At 40.7% G+C, this 15,820-nt stretch overlaps 1 protein-coding gene across 8 annotated transcripts in view; it reads right to left on the reverse strand.

Annotated features, from left to right (window-relative positions):
- Positions 1 to 15,820, reverse strand: part of LOC114266388 (E3 ubiquitin-protein ligase MBR2-like) — a 282,653-nt gene that overhangs the window by 9,193 nt on the left and 257,640 nt on the right. Inside the window, exon 1 of one of the 8 annotated variants that reach the window (XM_082905264.1) lies at positions 2,403 to 2,586. The exons of the other annotated variants lie outside the window; for them this stretch is intronic. Within the exon in view, the coding sequence (XP_082761390.1) occupies positions 2,403 to 2,540 (138 nt within the window). The 5' untranslated portion in view covers positions 2,541 to 2,586. Of the gene's footprint in view, positions 1 to 2,402; positions 2,587 to 15,820 lie in introns of those variants that run through there. 8 annotated transcript variants of the gene reach the window in all.

Here is a 15,820-nt window from a genome sequence, read left to right on the forward strand (position 1 = left end):
GAGGGGACCACCCCCTCCTATTTGGTACCTCAAAACCACTTTTCCACCACTAAAATTCCTTTGGAATTCAGTGGTTAAAAGGCCAACAAGAGATAGTTTGGATGGCCTTAAAAGGTGGTACGCAAGCTTAGCAAATAAGCAACCAAAGAGGGTAGACCACCCCTAACCCCAATAAGGACTCAAACCAACATTTTTAACACGTAAAAATAGAGCTTTTTTTAGTTAACAACCAAGCCTAAAATAGCATGCAAAGATGGCTAAGATAGTATACAAAAATAAGCTTAAAAAAGAGAATATGCTCACCCTTGAAGCACAGCAGCAAGAGGACAACTTCTGAGCCAAAAACCAGCTTTAGGAGGCCCAAATAAGTCTTAAGGAATCTCAGCTCCAAGGTCAAGATGTTTGGTTAAGAGGGTTGTGTGCAAATATGTCAAGAACACTCACTTTCAAGCACTATAGAGTATAATATATATATATATATATAGAGAGAGAGAGAGAGAGAAGCAAAATTTTCTTCCAAATTTTCTGAACCCCAAGCAAGGCGGGGGGACTTCCCCTTATATAGGAAATGCAAGCAAAAAGCTTGCTTATGGAGGATGAGCTCAGTGTTCAACAGTTAGAACAGCTGGCACCAAAAATATCTGCAAAAGCAGAAAAAAGGGCTTCGGCCAAAACAAGTGGCCGACCGGCCATTAATGAGGCCAACCGGCCACCATTGATGGCCGATGGGAAAAAGGCCTAGTCGATGAGTTGTAGGGCTGGCTAGAAGGCCACCCTCTTCCCTCAGAAACAAAGCCACAAGCTCTTGGTACACAACCAAGCACAAAACAGACAAGTTAAGAGGCCCGAAGGCGAGACACCCCGCCAAGAACTTCAAGTACTCAAAATGAACACGAACATGGATAATCATCAAGTGTTAGAACGATGACTTCCAAGTCTTGAGGACTGTCAAAAATGGGGTGTCTACAGGGGCGTGGTTATAGCCTTTAGGGTGTGGACGTAGTAGGAATCTTCTATAATAAATTGATATATTGGATTCCACAGGAAGGTTCTATCTTTATTTGTGTCATATAAACACCGAATTTTTCTAACCCAAGTGCGATGCTTATAAATTAGGTATTTCCATATGTAACCCTTTAACTCCCCAACGAGATATGTCTAAGCTTGTTTTAACCCTTAGACATTCCTTTTTAGAAGCCCAAGCCCTATCCTTGATTAAACATTCAACTCTAGGGCTTTAAAACTAGTACACTAGCCAAGGTTTTGTTCTTGGGTATCGTTCATAGTGCTCAGAACAGTCGCCAAACCATCCCAAAAATTCTCTCTTTACTCCCAAACCTTTATTGTTTTGTTACAACATATAACCCTAACAATCTAAGTAATTTTACCAAGAACAGTCCCCTAACATCCCAAAAATAGAAACCTCTTCACACTGCCCACAGTAGTTTTGTGTTCACTAGTCACTACTAACAGGAGCGTGATCCCCAAACTTGTCATACATCACCCCCACACTTGTCCTACATCGCATATCCAGCTAACCATACTTGACAAGGCAATTCACAAAACCCTCACCTACATAAGAAGATAGTCAACAAGACCAAAACAACTTGTCTACCAATCTGGGGGGACTAAAATAGTTCTTATTGACAATTCACCAATCTCTCAGATTTCACTAAATTTCACTCCATCAAATAGATTAATGAGATCAATGGAAACATGACTCTGTCATTCTCAACGGAAAGCACAGCTCTACAAACTAATATATGTATAATATTCACGACTAATCAACTTAATATTGCAGTACTCCAAGGCAGCACGCATAAGCTTCATTTGAACCCATGCGCAAGTGTGTTAGAGAGAAAGAGAGTGAGAAATTAAGGATGAGATTAATATATAAATAAGAAAATGTAACATCAAGCTTTACAGAATCAATGGTGGTAGCCAAGTAGGTATAGAGTTACACGTTTATTATAATAAACAATTGATGGCCATAACAAAAATACTCATCCAGTAATTTGCAATTCAAGGTATTACAGTGTATTATTAACAACATGTTATTGCTGAAGGGATAAAATTGTAAAATGTTGATGGAGATGTTAATCACAACAATGAAGTGATGTTGGAATTATGTCCATGATTTCTTACATGATTAAAAATGTTCAAGATGTTCAAGTTAAGTTGCAGTAATTATGACATAGCATTGACCCACAACAAAATGCTGCAATAAGAAAGGTGATAATTGTGTACTTGGAATTATAAAACCTTAGCAGTACCACTCAACTTCTAGGAACAAAGATACCATACTCAGGTAATATATCTTAGCCAACTTTAAGCAAAGGATTAGTAAGCTTGGAAATCAGGGAAAAATTAAAAAAAAAAAACAAAGAACTTAGACCACAAACCTCAGATACCAGCCTATGTCTCCCCTCAATATCAGCAGCTAAAGCACGCCAACCATTCACATCATCACCAGGTAGCTCTAGCAAAGCCAATCTTGGATATAGTGGATGGTGGCCTTGGTTATTAGCTCCAGATGGCATTATTGTTTCCTCTGAAGAAGAAGGGCATGAACGCGATGGAGGAAAGTAAGCTCTCAAAGCTTTAGACTTAGAGTCAACAAATGAAACAAATCTTGGTTGATTTTGTGTTGAGGGGTTGCGATGAGGTGTGTATGCAGTGGGGAAAGGCCGTATAGCAGAGCTGAGGCTAATTCGAGAACTAGAAGGGACACTTGTAGAAGTACTAGTATTTCTAGTAGATAAATACCAATTATTTGAGTCTTGCACCGAATTTCTCATCTCAGTTGGAGGAACAGCCATAGGATGCTCCATGTTATTTCTTGGGGTGCTTCTAAAACTTGCTTCCTCTTGTAATGATGCACCTTTGTGCCCTGAAAGCATTAAAGAACTTGAAGAACCTCCAACTCCTGAATTAAGAGTCGCATTCCAAGGGAAAGAAGGTGTATTCCTTGGCAAATCAAGAATATGCATTGAATGAGACTGGTTTAGGGGATTATTAAAATTGGGTGTTGTAGACACCCCATTTTTGACCGCCTTTAAGACTTGGGCGCCACTGATTGATCACTCGATGATGAAAGTTTTGCTGTGCAAATGTTCGATTTCTTCAACAAAAAGAGCTTTTAAATCCTAACCTTACACCCCATTTTGGAGCAAAACTATTTTGACCAAAACTATTTTAGACCTTAAAACCCTCTCTTTCAAAATATTTTTTCAAATGTTTCTACGATGTTCCGAGGCTCGCATTTCGTTTAAAAGTTACACTTTTTGGTAAACTGAGCAAGAACAAAGTGGAAATAAATGAAAGGGAGGTGTACTCTTTGAAAAATCTTTAAAAACATCATATTTAAAGGTTTGGAGTTGAACAAAATTGGAGAAGAGGAAAGAAAACTAGTTGGGGAAGAAAACTAGTTGGGGAAGAAATTAAGCATGAAGCCCTTAATAGAGAATTGAGTAGCCTTCACTCAATCAGGCCTATCTCCTTGTATACTTAGACTTTAGTTGTGAGGCTACCACCATTGGAAAGTAGACTTTCGGGGCTTTAATTAGACTCAAGAATGACCTAAAACCGAATCCAGATGAAGGAGATATGCCCATTTGAAATCGGGCCTACAAGCAGAACTTTTGTGGTCGGCAGGTGGCCGACAACCACCATTTGTGGACGGCCAGCCACCACTTCTGGTCCGTCGGCCATTGGTGTAAAGCCCAGATATTTTTAACAGCTATCCCAATATAGATATGTTTGACTGACGGACTGTTTTTCTATATATAGAGTACCTCTCTTCTTGCTTTCAAGGTTAGAAACATTTAGGAGTGAGGAAATACTTTTGGAAAATTCCTTTCTCTATAATTCTCTCTCTCTCTCTCTCTCTCTCTCTCTCTCTCTCCCTCTCTCGCAACTTGCATAGCCTTTGCCTAAACACTCTAAACCAAACCTAGAGAGCTTCTTGCTGAGGTGATTTGAGCTTGAATTTGAGCTATTGAAACACTTGAGAGTGTGAAATTAGTGGTTTATTCCTCTTCAAAAGGTATACCTTCTCTTGCTTTTGTACTATCTCTACACCACTTGTTTTCCATCTTTTCTTGCTGTTTTTAAGATCTTTAAAATCTATATTTTTGGGCTGAAACTTGTGGTTTAAGGCCATTAAAGGTAGAGGGATTGATAGCCCTTCTTTACACCTTGCTTCTAAGGTCTTTGCCCTTGTGTTTCCCACTTTGTTGTCCACTCTTTTTGAGCTTTTTAATACTGAATTTTAGAGTTATTTTAGTGGCTAAAATCATGTTTTGAAGTCCAAAAATGGAGAGGGTAGCCTCCCCTTCTTATGCTTTGTTTACTAACTTAACATGCTCCATGTTTTAGCTTATTTTTTTAGCTATTGTTAGCTCAATTTCAGCATATTTTAGAACTGTTTTGGACCTGTTTTAGGACTTTTCTTAGCTTTTACTTGCATTTGAGCTTTGTTTTGCATGCTTGTAGTGTGATTGTCCTTATGAGTTTGGTGTTTTAGGTCTTAGACACCATCTTATCTGAGTTGATTGCATTTATTTATGGCTTTTCATACTTGTGATCACTCTTAATCACCTCTGCAACCTCCCTCCTTTCTTGGCTTTTGTTTTGCTTTGAAAATGGTTCAAACTACTTATTTGTTTAAGCATGAGATTGAGATGTCATGCTTAATGGTTTAATCCCTTTAGGGTTCATTACCAACGGTATGATGTCTCTTTCATGCCTAAGACAACACTTGGGTTGAGACCTATTTCCATTAGAGGACTTAAACTCACCTTTGGACCTAATAAATTAAATGATGGCTAGTAATTAAAATGGGACTAAAATGTTGCAAGATAAGAATTTTGGTTTTGTTTTCAATCGGACGTTAATTGAACACATGGAAGCTTGAGGCATTTCATACTCATTAGCGTTGAAATGGTTCAAGTTTCCAAGGTGACCATTTCCCTTGATCAATTCATGAAAAGGAGGAGGTTAGAGTCTTGTTTTGTTGCATTTATTGAACTTACACACTTTGGTTCATAAACCATCATGCAATGAAATTGCTTGAGTTGATGGTTTGTGGACCAAGTTTTGTCTCTCCTTTGATCTGTTCATGATAAGGATGGGTGAATTGTTTAAACAAACCCTTGAGAATACCTTGTACATGCTCTGTTTGTTCTGTGTTGCAGCAAGATGAACTGTGCAGCAGTGGGCGGCAGGCTATCACCAGTGGACGGCCGGCCCCTTGCCGGCCACCAATGAAAAATCCGGCAGTGTGTTTTTGGGGTAGAACAGAGACATTCTGGAAGTGGACAAAGGTATAAGTGTTGTACTGTGCAACAAAGGCTTTCTAGAAGCAAAACAGTGGCCTTTTCGAGTGGAAACCGAGCATGTGCATGAGCATTCCTCACATACCGAGCATGTTTAAATTTAAATATTTAGCTTAGATATTTGTTGTAATTGATTAGTTGTAGCTAGCTAATTTTGTTTAATTCATTTGTTGTAATAATAAGTTAAGTAGTTTAGCTAATTTAACTTGTGTTATAATAATTAGCATAGATTAGTTAGCTAGCTAGTTAGTTCATTCGGATTCTCCTTCGTGAGAGTGCCATGTTGTAATAATGTGTATATCTTCTAATCCCACCACTTTCTCCCTTTTATTTACTAGCTTATGATGGTTAGTTTAGGGTATCATGTTTTGTTTAGCATGCTTCATGATTTGCATCCACTTGTATTGCATACATCGTGACTCAGTTCATCATTCTAACTTGCATTGTTAGTTTAGTATTTCTTTGAATACGTGCTTAGATCGCATGCTAACAAATCAATTCATATGCTATATTAGTAGTCGAGCCTAATAATTTTGATAATGCATGGTTTTGTTATAGTATGTATTTATTATTGATATTTGACAATTTAGTTAATAATCTTTTGGTTATGTTGAGTTGGATTGTTATCCCAAAAAAATTGTTAACAAGTTATTGTATTATATTCAAAATTTATAAAAGTTTAAACTGCCAAACCGATGCACATTCATCCGTCAATCCGCTCAATCTGTATCCGCCAATTCGACGGATGGATACGGATTAATTTTTTCCAATCCACCAATCCGGCGGACGAATGGCAGATTGAAAGTTCTACGGCCGTAACCGAACCGCGAACACCGCTAGATCCTACCACTCAAGTCTGTTAAATAATGCAATAGTAAATATTACATAATAAACAAATTATAATACATTACAAATTTAACCGTTATAGTATTATTGTTTATATTTAAAATAATGAATAGAATTTCCTCATGTAACATTTACACTGCTGAAGATCTTTGTCTTGGCTTGAAAAAAATTGCCAACACTTCAAAATTTGGGTTGAGATGTATATTTTGTAATGGAAAAAACAAAAATAAAAAAAGTGAAATAGAGTGATTATACAAGAACATCAAATTATACATGCTTCGCTATAAGCCTATTTTGACAGGCCGAAAATGACAAAGTGTTCCACTAAAAAAAAGTAAAAGATTAAAACATTGACTATCTTTTTCTCAAAGTTATATGTAATAAGAATCTACTCTAATTTCATAACCCTAATCTCCAAAACAATTCATTATATATATTAGTGTGGGTGTTGATTTCTGACCACACAACTAAAGGGGGAACTCAGCTGGAGAGCACTGGAAGAATAGATTAAGCCCGAACAACCTGTCATAGAAAGATAAGAATTCTGCGATGGTTCGTCTACTTGGGGGCACTCTGACGATCAAGTCAGTAATCGAATATCTCTCAAAGATAGCAAATTGTGCATAACTCACAAGAAATAACAATATCTCACGTCTACCTGAGACCCACTGGGGTGCCCTGCTTTTATAACCAATATTGACCTGATCCCTGTAGAAACCTCACTTCAGTGGACTCAGGCTCAATGTCTATCCTAGACCCTCAACTAGATAGGGATAGGCGCCCAAAGAGCTCTATCTTTATCCAGACTGAGATTCTCCCATGTTCTAGGACTCTTGCCCTTTATTTGCTTATCTCAGCTTCCGGTATCTCCGCAGATAACCTCAGCCTAGCCGAGATCACCTCGGCATCACGATCAAACCCCGTGGCACCTCGACTGACACTTTGGCGTCACCTTGGCCACGTGTTGTTATCCACGAAATATGTCCCCACAACTACCCCCTAGGTTCTATTACCTCGGCAACCTGAGGTGATGGAACCTATATCGCTAGTTCATTTACCACGTTGGTTGAAATTCGTTCTTTCTTCCATGACCGAGATCATTACTCATCGGCTTCATGTACCTAGGACTCAACTGTCCACTCATCACAAACCAAGAACCAAAAACCAATTCCTTTAAGTTTTTCCAGCCAAAATTGTTCATCTAGCCGAGGTTTTTGCTTCATTAAATCAAGAACTCCAAGAGTTATTTGTGCATGAGCTATCGTGCACGGTTTTCTCAACCGTTTCCTTTACGCGCCCCTTTCTTGTTGGTTCGTACATGGCATACGTTATTAGGCAGCGTCACTTCTATGCACGCTGCTTGACAAGCATGTCGTCCAAGGAATTTCATTATGGTTTGCTGTCTTTTCAAGTTTTAAAAAAAACTCTTTTTCTCTCTCTTCGTCTTCCTACTTCGCATTATCGTATTTTCTTTTCTGCTCAGAGTTTCTCTCTCTAAAGTTCCCAATCCTCCATTGTTGAGCTTTCGAGCCTTCTATAACTGCCATACTTATCTCCTTCGGCGAGATTTTCATCATCTGCTTCCGATTGCTTACGTTGTCTAACTCCAGCAATGCCTACTCCGGTGCTCATTTTCTCGACCCCTGTCGGTAAGTGTTTGACTTATTCTTCTTATCTTGATCTTTTTACTTCTCTCTCAATGTGCTTCGTCTCCAATTTTGCAATGTACCTATCCCGTATCCATTGCCTGTATTCATAATTGTGCTATGCTTTTCTTTATTTTTCGTGTTCTAAACCAATTTCTTGCTTTTGAATCTGTTTTGTGCATCATAATTTGTCCCTGAGTTTTTTGTATTGCTTGTGGTTCTTGCACATTTCCCTACACACACTCACTCAATGTTTACGGATTTGCAATCTTTCATACTCTTAGATTGTCATCACTGGGTTCGTCACATTGTTGCTTTTCTCCATTATTTTTCTCTGTTACTTTCTTGATTTTTGAATCATGTTTTTTTTTTCCTGTTTTTCTTGTTGTATTTCCAAATTTTTTCCTTCAATTCCTGTTTCTATAGTCTCTAGGTTTGGGATTTGCTTTACAACCTTGTTCTTTAGGAAAATCGAAACAAAATCCTCCTTAGATTTCAAGAACCCTTGCACCAGTGCCTGTTTAAGATTAAGCCAAGGTCTTCAAACCTATACTAATCATTCTATTGTCCAACCCCTTCTTGCCGAGGTAATGGGTATGTTTAGATGGAGGGTAGACACCCCAGAAAAACTTGAGCACTTTAGACGGGAGTTCTCTATCCCAGCCGACGTCCATTTAAGGTTAGCTAGGAAGGAGGACTCTATCATGCCTGATGGAGACACCATGCCCTTCCCTGTTGTTGCATTTATTGAATGCGGACTTCGGCTTCCCCTAGACACTCTCTTCCGAGAGATACTTCACTACTACAAACTCAACCCCATGCAACTTGCCATAAACTCATATAGGGTTATTAATGGCATAATTGAGCTAGCACACCAAGAAAAGGCTAGGATAACATTTGCCGATATCCAATTCTGCTATACCATGTGTGGCCTCAATTTTGAAAAAGGCTACATATACTACCTCAAACCTAGGTCCACTGCCTACAAATTAATAGCCGACCTCCCAGACTCTAACAAGGGTGCTGGAGATGATTACTTTATCGTCTCGGGCAATTGGGCTTGTTGACGATCTTCACCTCTATCCTCTACGCTGATCAATTTTTAAAGAAGGTGATGGTAAGAACTGGGTCATCCCATAACCTTACTTCTGCTAAGGCTTGTTGACTCTTTCATCCGTACTAAAATGTTTTGTGCTCTTTGTTATTTGCAACTTTGCCTCAGCCAACGAAGGATTTTCACCAAACCTTCTGCCCCAGTCCCTATCTAAGAAGACTTCTATGTTTGGATATCAATAAACGCAAGGCCCCTTTGTTGCTTAATTATATCCCTACCTACAAGTCTACTTTGCCCGACATTCCCCGTCGAAGCAAAACTCCCCCATCTGCATTAACTCCACCGGTCGCTTCCTCACCAAGGGCAGATCAGGCCTCTTCTTCAAATCCAGTAGAGCTGCCATCTACATCTGCCCCCAACTTATCCCGACATCACAGCGCCGACGCCGACGCTGGCGTTGAGCTCTACCAAACGTACCCGCAGGCCGAACTCATAGCCGCAAGTGTCAAAACTCTAAGGCGCGGCTTACGATCCGGTAAGCCCACCCACTGTACTTCCAGCAATCCGCTTTGGTACCAAAGTCATCGTTGTCGCTATCGCTGAAGAAATGGGCCGAGCAAAAATCATTCCAAACGACCTGCTTGCCGAAATTTCCAACGTGGTGTCGGTCCATTCCCCTTCTCCTTCCCAATCTCAGCCAAAACCCAAGGCAAAGAGGGTTAAAAGGGCCAAAGCTAAACCCAGCGCCACTAAGGTGGAATTCAAGGATACAGTGCCAATTTCAAAATTGGCTGAAATAGAGAAGTCTACATCTGCCGGATAGAGGCCTGTCGAGGCCGAGGCATCTGACTAACAACAATCCAAAAAGCCGAGGTCCGGTGGATCTTCTGAGCCCTCTGGTTTTTGCCCCGACGCTCCTTGGACTCCATTTGTCACAGTCGAAGACCGACCTCTTCTAGCTGGGGACAGTGCGCTCAACAGTCTGGAAGTTGGTGTCGCTATTTCCATCGCTGTTCTACTCCCAGCCGACATCAATCGGATGGCTGAGCTTTTTGAGTACGAAAACTATGCGATGATGATGCAACATTGTGTCTTGGTAAGTCCCAACACTTGTAGCTTTTGGTTTAATTTCAACTATGGTTTGAACACTTAATGAATTTTCTTCACATTCTTGTAGGCTATCCAGCAGGGTCACTCCCTCATAGTCAAGGCTGAGGACTTCAAGAAAGAGCTGACCCACAAAACAAAGGAGGCAGCCAAGCTCTTGTCTTCACTAAACAAAGTCGAGGCTCGTATTCGAGGTCTTCTGGATCAGGCCAAGGTTGCTGAGTCAGCCCTGAAGAAAGCCAAGGATCGTGCTGAGGCCTCTGAAAATGTTGTTGAGGTTGCTCAGGTCAAGGAAAAAGAGGCCAAGGAGAAAGAGGCACAGGCCCAGACCGAGCTCCAAACAGTACTTGCTACAAAGGCGGCCGAAATCAAAGCGGCCAATGAGAAGGCCTACGCCAAGGGGGCAATCGATATTCGTGATGCTTACAAGAAGTAAGTCAACTAGGAATGCAACACAGGTTACACCCTTGGCTAGATGGTTTCCTTGAAGGAGTTGGTAATCCCCGAAGACTTGCCTCTCTGGGATGAAAGCCGACTTATACTGCCATTCTCTCCCGCTCTAAGCTAGTCTGAGGATGAAGTTGAGGGGAAAGAAGAAGTCGAGGTCGAAGCTGGTGCTGAGGGCTCTGTTGGGGCCAAGTCCTCAATCCTGAATGAGCAAGTCCTAGACTTGACTCTTGATGAAGAGGATGAGGTTCAAAAGACCACTTCCGAGGTCGAGGTCGAGACTACCAACAAGAGCTTTGATGATACCTTGCGTGAGATCGACGCCGAGGTCCAAGCTAAAAGGTTTGCCCAGCTGCCTACCGAAGCTGACATAACGCCAATTACTGAGGCAGTGCAGACTATGGAAAATGCATGAATTTAGGATTTTCCTGTTTTTTATACTTTTTCTTCTTACTTTTGAACAGTTGTAATATTTTGCTATCCGAGCTTTTCTTTTTGGCCGATGTGCCCATTTGTAATTCAAACAAATAGTTTCCTTGGTCAGGTTAAAGTCCTTTTAACTTTGAAATAGTTTGTTATGTGAGTGCATACTCTTTCCTTTGGCTATATGTTTACTGTTTTCCTCTTTATGCCTTGCATGTTTGTATGTTTCTCCATACTTGGAATATTTTTTGTATTTCTTCAAAGTATACCTTAACTGTATAATAACTTCGGGATAAAACACCTCGGATATAAACCTTGACTGTTTGCCTCGGCCAACAATTGGAATACCTCAACTAACACTTAAAAGTATTAAAATATTTTTACAAGTGTTGTTCAGTAAAGCATTGCTTTTTTACCTCCATATACTATCTTCGATTAAGACTTCACCCTTTCCAAGCTTTGACAACTTGGCTGGTTACCTCGGGTAATATGTATCTCAGATACTTGATTCATAATTACCTCAGCGAACTGCAACTTGTAAATTTCCCTGCAGTTTCAACAAGTGTTAAGCCCATTTGAAAAAAAAATTAAAAAATTTCAACAAGTCCCAAGCTCTTGCGCTTAAGTTTATTTATCATTCTTGCTCTCTGCCCCCTAATGTGAACCTAAGTTCCACTTATGTTCACATTAAGCATGTGTCTATGGTCTTTTGCTGAAGTCAGATTCAAACAAAGATTAGCCGAGGTGTTTCAAACTTTGTTCCTCTGTTAATCTAATTGAAACGAGTTTAGTTCCATTTTGAGTTTGCCCCTACTGACATGGCAAGTCCAGGTTAATTTAACTTAGTTTAACTCTATTATATGCAAGTATAATTCAACTCTGTCATATAATAAGTCTAAGTCATTTGTCATGTTTCATTCAAAAACATCGCCAACTTAGTTCAACTCTATTATATGCAAGTATAATTCAACTCTGCCATATAATAAGTCTAAGTCATTTGTTATGTTTCATTCAGAAATATCGCCAACTTAGTTCAACTCTATTATAAGCAAGTATAATTCAATTCTGCTATATAATAAGTCTAAGTTATTCGTCATGTTTCATTCAGAAACATTGTCATATGACTAGTTAGTTCTATCGCACAAATTTCAAATTCAAAAATCAAACTAACATTTTATTACTTCAGCTAATAAAATTATGACAAACTGCGCAGAAAAAAAAACTAATGATAGAAAAACTTCAAGTTGCAAGTGTTCTAGGGTCTTGGCAACTCTTTGCCCTTAGTGTCTTTAAGCCGATATGCCCCATTGTCGGCAACCGAGATGATTCTATAAGGCCCTTCCCAGTTTGGGCCTAGTTTCCCCTCCCTGGGATCCTTGTTGTTGACGACCTTTCTCAAGACGAGGTCCCCAACCTTGAAATCTCTTGGGTTGACCTTCTTGTTGTAAGTCCTAGCAAGTTGTTGCTGGTATGCCCCCAGCCAAATTGCTGCTCTTTCTCTTGTTGATCCCATCCAAGATTGTCTTATTGGATTCTTCTCTCTGACCATTGCTCTGAGGGAAGCTTGGAGTAGAGTACTAGTTCTTGATTTTGGACTTTGCACAGAAGCTCTTGATTAGCTTACTATCAAACTGTGTACCATTATCTACTGTTATTGCTCTTGGGATCCTAAACCTGGTGATGATGTTCTTCCATATGAAATTCTTCACATCAATATCTCGAATCTTCGCAAGGGGTTTAGCTTCTACCCACTTTGTGAAGTAATTAATTGCTACTCGCAGAAACTTCCTTTGCCCAATTGCTTGGGGCAGTTGTCCAACAAAATCCATGCCCCACTGGGAAAATGGCCAAGGGATGGATACTGGGTTCAAATCTACTACTGGTTAATTTATCAAAGGTGCAAACTTTTGACACTTTTCACATTTTCTGACATAGGCTTCAGCGTCCTTCTGCATGTATGGCCTCCAATATCCTTGGGATATGGCTTTATGGGCTAGTGATCTACCCCCAACATGGCTTCCACAGACTCCTTCATGAATCTCATACAAGAAGTCTTCAACTTAGGAGGGATGCATGCTTCTCAAAAGGGGCCTAGTACAGGACCTTCTGTAGAGATGGCCTTCTGATGTTAGGCTGAACCTGGCCGGCTTCAGTTTGGTCTTGTGTGCCTCTTTTCGATCATCTGGCAGCTTGCCGTCTCTTAGGAATATCACTATTACATCCATCCAACTTGGACCCATCTTCACACACATTGCTTCGTACTCTGTGATTAGCGGTTCCATACTTGGGCCTAACAAATAATCGGCCATTATTGTCCTTGCCTCCCCTGATTTTATTGCACTAGCCAGGTCATCCAAGGCATCGGCATGACTATTATCATCTCAGCTAACCTGTTGTAGTTAGCAATCCTGGAACAAGGCTAGCAGTCTAACAACTTCTTTGACATAGGCTATCATTCTTTCATCTCGGGTTGCATACTCACATGTTGCCTGATTCACAATAAGTTGGGAGTCACAGAAGACTACCACCTCGTCGGTTTCCATCGCTGCGGCTAACCTCAACCTTGAGATTAGTGCCTCATATTCTACTTCATTTTTTGAGGCCTTGAACCCCAAACGAATAGATTGCTCTATTATTTGCCTATCTGGTGATACTAACACTACTCTTGCCCCCGCTCCTTAACGGTTTTTACTTCCATCAACAAACAGGCGGAATGAGTCGCCGATGTAGATAACACAGGGCTTTGGTTTCTCTACCTTCTTCTGCTATTCTGATGTGGGGTTTTTCGTTCCTAGTTGGGTTTCTTCTTGTTCCCCTAGATATCCTAAGCCGCGGCTCACCGGAGCCCAACGTGGGATGGCATCAGGTGTGAACTCGGACACAAAGTCGGCCAGAACTTGGCCTTTAATTTCCGTTCTAGGCCTAAACTCTAAGTCATATTGGCCCAAAACTACTGCCCATCTAGCTACCCTGCCTGTCAAATCACCTGGATGGTGATGGATCTCTATATCATAGTCTTTCATAAATTCTAGCCATCGCCATTGTCTCATATTTAGTTCCTTCTGTGTGAACATATATTTAAGACTTTTGTGATCAGTGTAAATCTCCCAGGTTGCACCGTAGAGATAATGACTCCAGATTTTGAGGGCAAATCACCGCAGCCAATTTGAAATTATGAGTCGGGTAGTTCTTCTCATGAGTCTTTAATATTTGCGAAGCATAAGCAATGACTTTTCTGTTTTGCATGAGAACGCAACCCAAACCATTGTATAAGGCATCACTATAAATTACGAACCCATCTGCTCCTGTAGGGAGTGCTAGTATAGAGGCTAACACAAGTCAATTTTTTAATTCTTGAAAGCAACGCTCCTGTTTGTCAGTCCATTCAAAGGGTGTGTTTTTCTGAGTTAGCTGGGTCAAAGGTGATGCTTTTTTCGAGAAATCTTGCACAAAACTTTGGTAGTAGCCAGGGAGACCCAAGAAACTTCGGATTTCTGCCACATTAGTAGGTCATGGCCAGTCCATTATTGCTGCAACTTTTTGGGGGTCAACTGAGATGCCATATTTGTTAATGACGTGACTTAGAAAATGTACACTAGTGATCCAGAATTCGCATTTCTTCAACTTGGCATAAAGTTTGTGATCACGTAGTGTTTGTAGAACCGTTCGCAAGTGCTGCTCATGGGCCTCTGGTGCTTGGAGTATATGAGGATGTCGTCAATGAAGACGATGACGAACTTATCAATATAGGGTTTGAACATCTGGTTCATGAGGTCCATGAAGGCTGCTGGGGCATTTGTGACGCCAAAAGGCATGACAAGAAAGTCATAGTGCCCGTAACGGGTTCTGAAGACAGTCTTTTTGATACTTTCCGTTTTGACTTTTAGTTGATGGTAGCCAGAACGCAAGTCGATTTTGGAGAATACTTGGGCGCCTTAAAGTTGATCGAACAAGTCATCGATTCGTGGCAGAGGGTACCGATTCTTGATGGTGACCTTGTTCAGCTCTCGGTAATCGATGCATAACCTCATCGTGCCATCATTTTTCTTCACGAACAATCTTGGAGCTCCCTAGGGTGAGGTACTAGGTCGAATGAAACCTTTATCCAGTCGTTTCTGGAGTTGAGTCTTCAGCTCTTTTAATTCTGTCTTCGACATGCGATAAGGAGTTTTTGATATTGGTTGTGTGCTAAGTTGGGTTTCAATGGTGAACTCGATTTCTCGATTAACCGGGATACCAGGTAGATCTTCAAGAAAAACATCCGAGAATTCTCGTACTACGGGGATCACATCCACGGTGGGGGCCTCTTTTTGTGTATCGATCACATAACAAATATAACTATCACAACCCTTTCTTAGAAGTCGTTGGGCTGTCATGGAGGATATAATACAGAGAGGGTTGGAAACTCCAGTCCCATCAAAGACAAGCTCGGGTTGGTTTGGTAACCTGAGAGAGACCATTTTGGCTTTACATTCAATAGAGGCGTGGTTGGCAGCCAGCCAATCCATACCTAAGATCACATCAAAGTTCCCAATGCGGAGGGGAATCAAGTCTACATATAAGGTTTTGCCTTTTAAGGATATAGTACATGAGCTGTAGACATCAGTATTACAGGCAGACTTACCAGAAGGAAAAGACATAGACGATATATATTCTAATGGTTCGGGTGTTGATGCCAACTTGGCAGCAAAGTGTGGTGCAACAAAAGAATAAGTTGGCCCAGAGTCAATGAGGACATGAGCTAAATGATCACAGATAGAAAGGGTACCTAACACAATGTTTTCAGTAACTTCTGGTTTTCCAAGTATCAAGGCGAAAGCCCGTCCTTGGCATTTTTGGTCCTTCCTCTCTTCTCTAGGTCCTGCGGGTTTCCTTACTGGGCCAGAAGGGCTGGCCATAGGATTGGTCAGCTTTGGACAATCCCTCAGCAAGTGGCCGACTTGACCACATTTAAAACATGC

Source organism: Camellia sinensis, chromosome 2 (genome assembly GCF_055761805.1).
Source record: "Camellia sinensis isolate YWXY chromosome 2, ASM5576180v1, whole genome shotgun sequence".
NCBI classification, from domain to species: domain Eukaryota; kingdom Viridiplantae; phylum Streptophyta; class Magnoliopsida; order Ericales; family Theaceae; genus Camellia; species Camellia sinensis.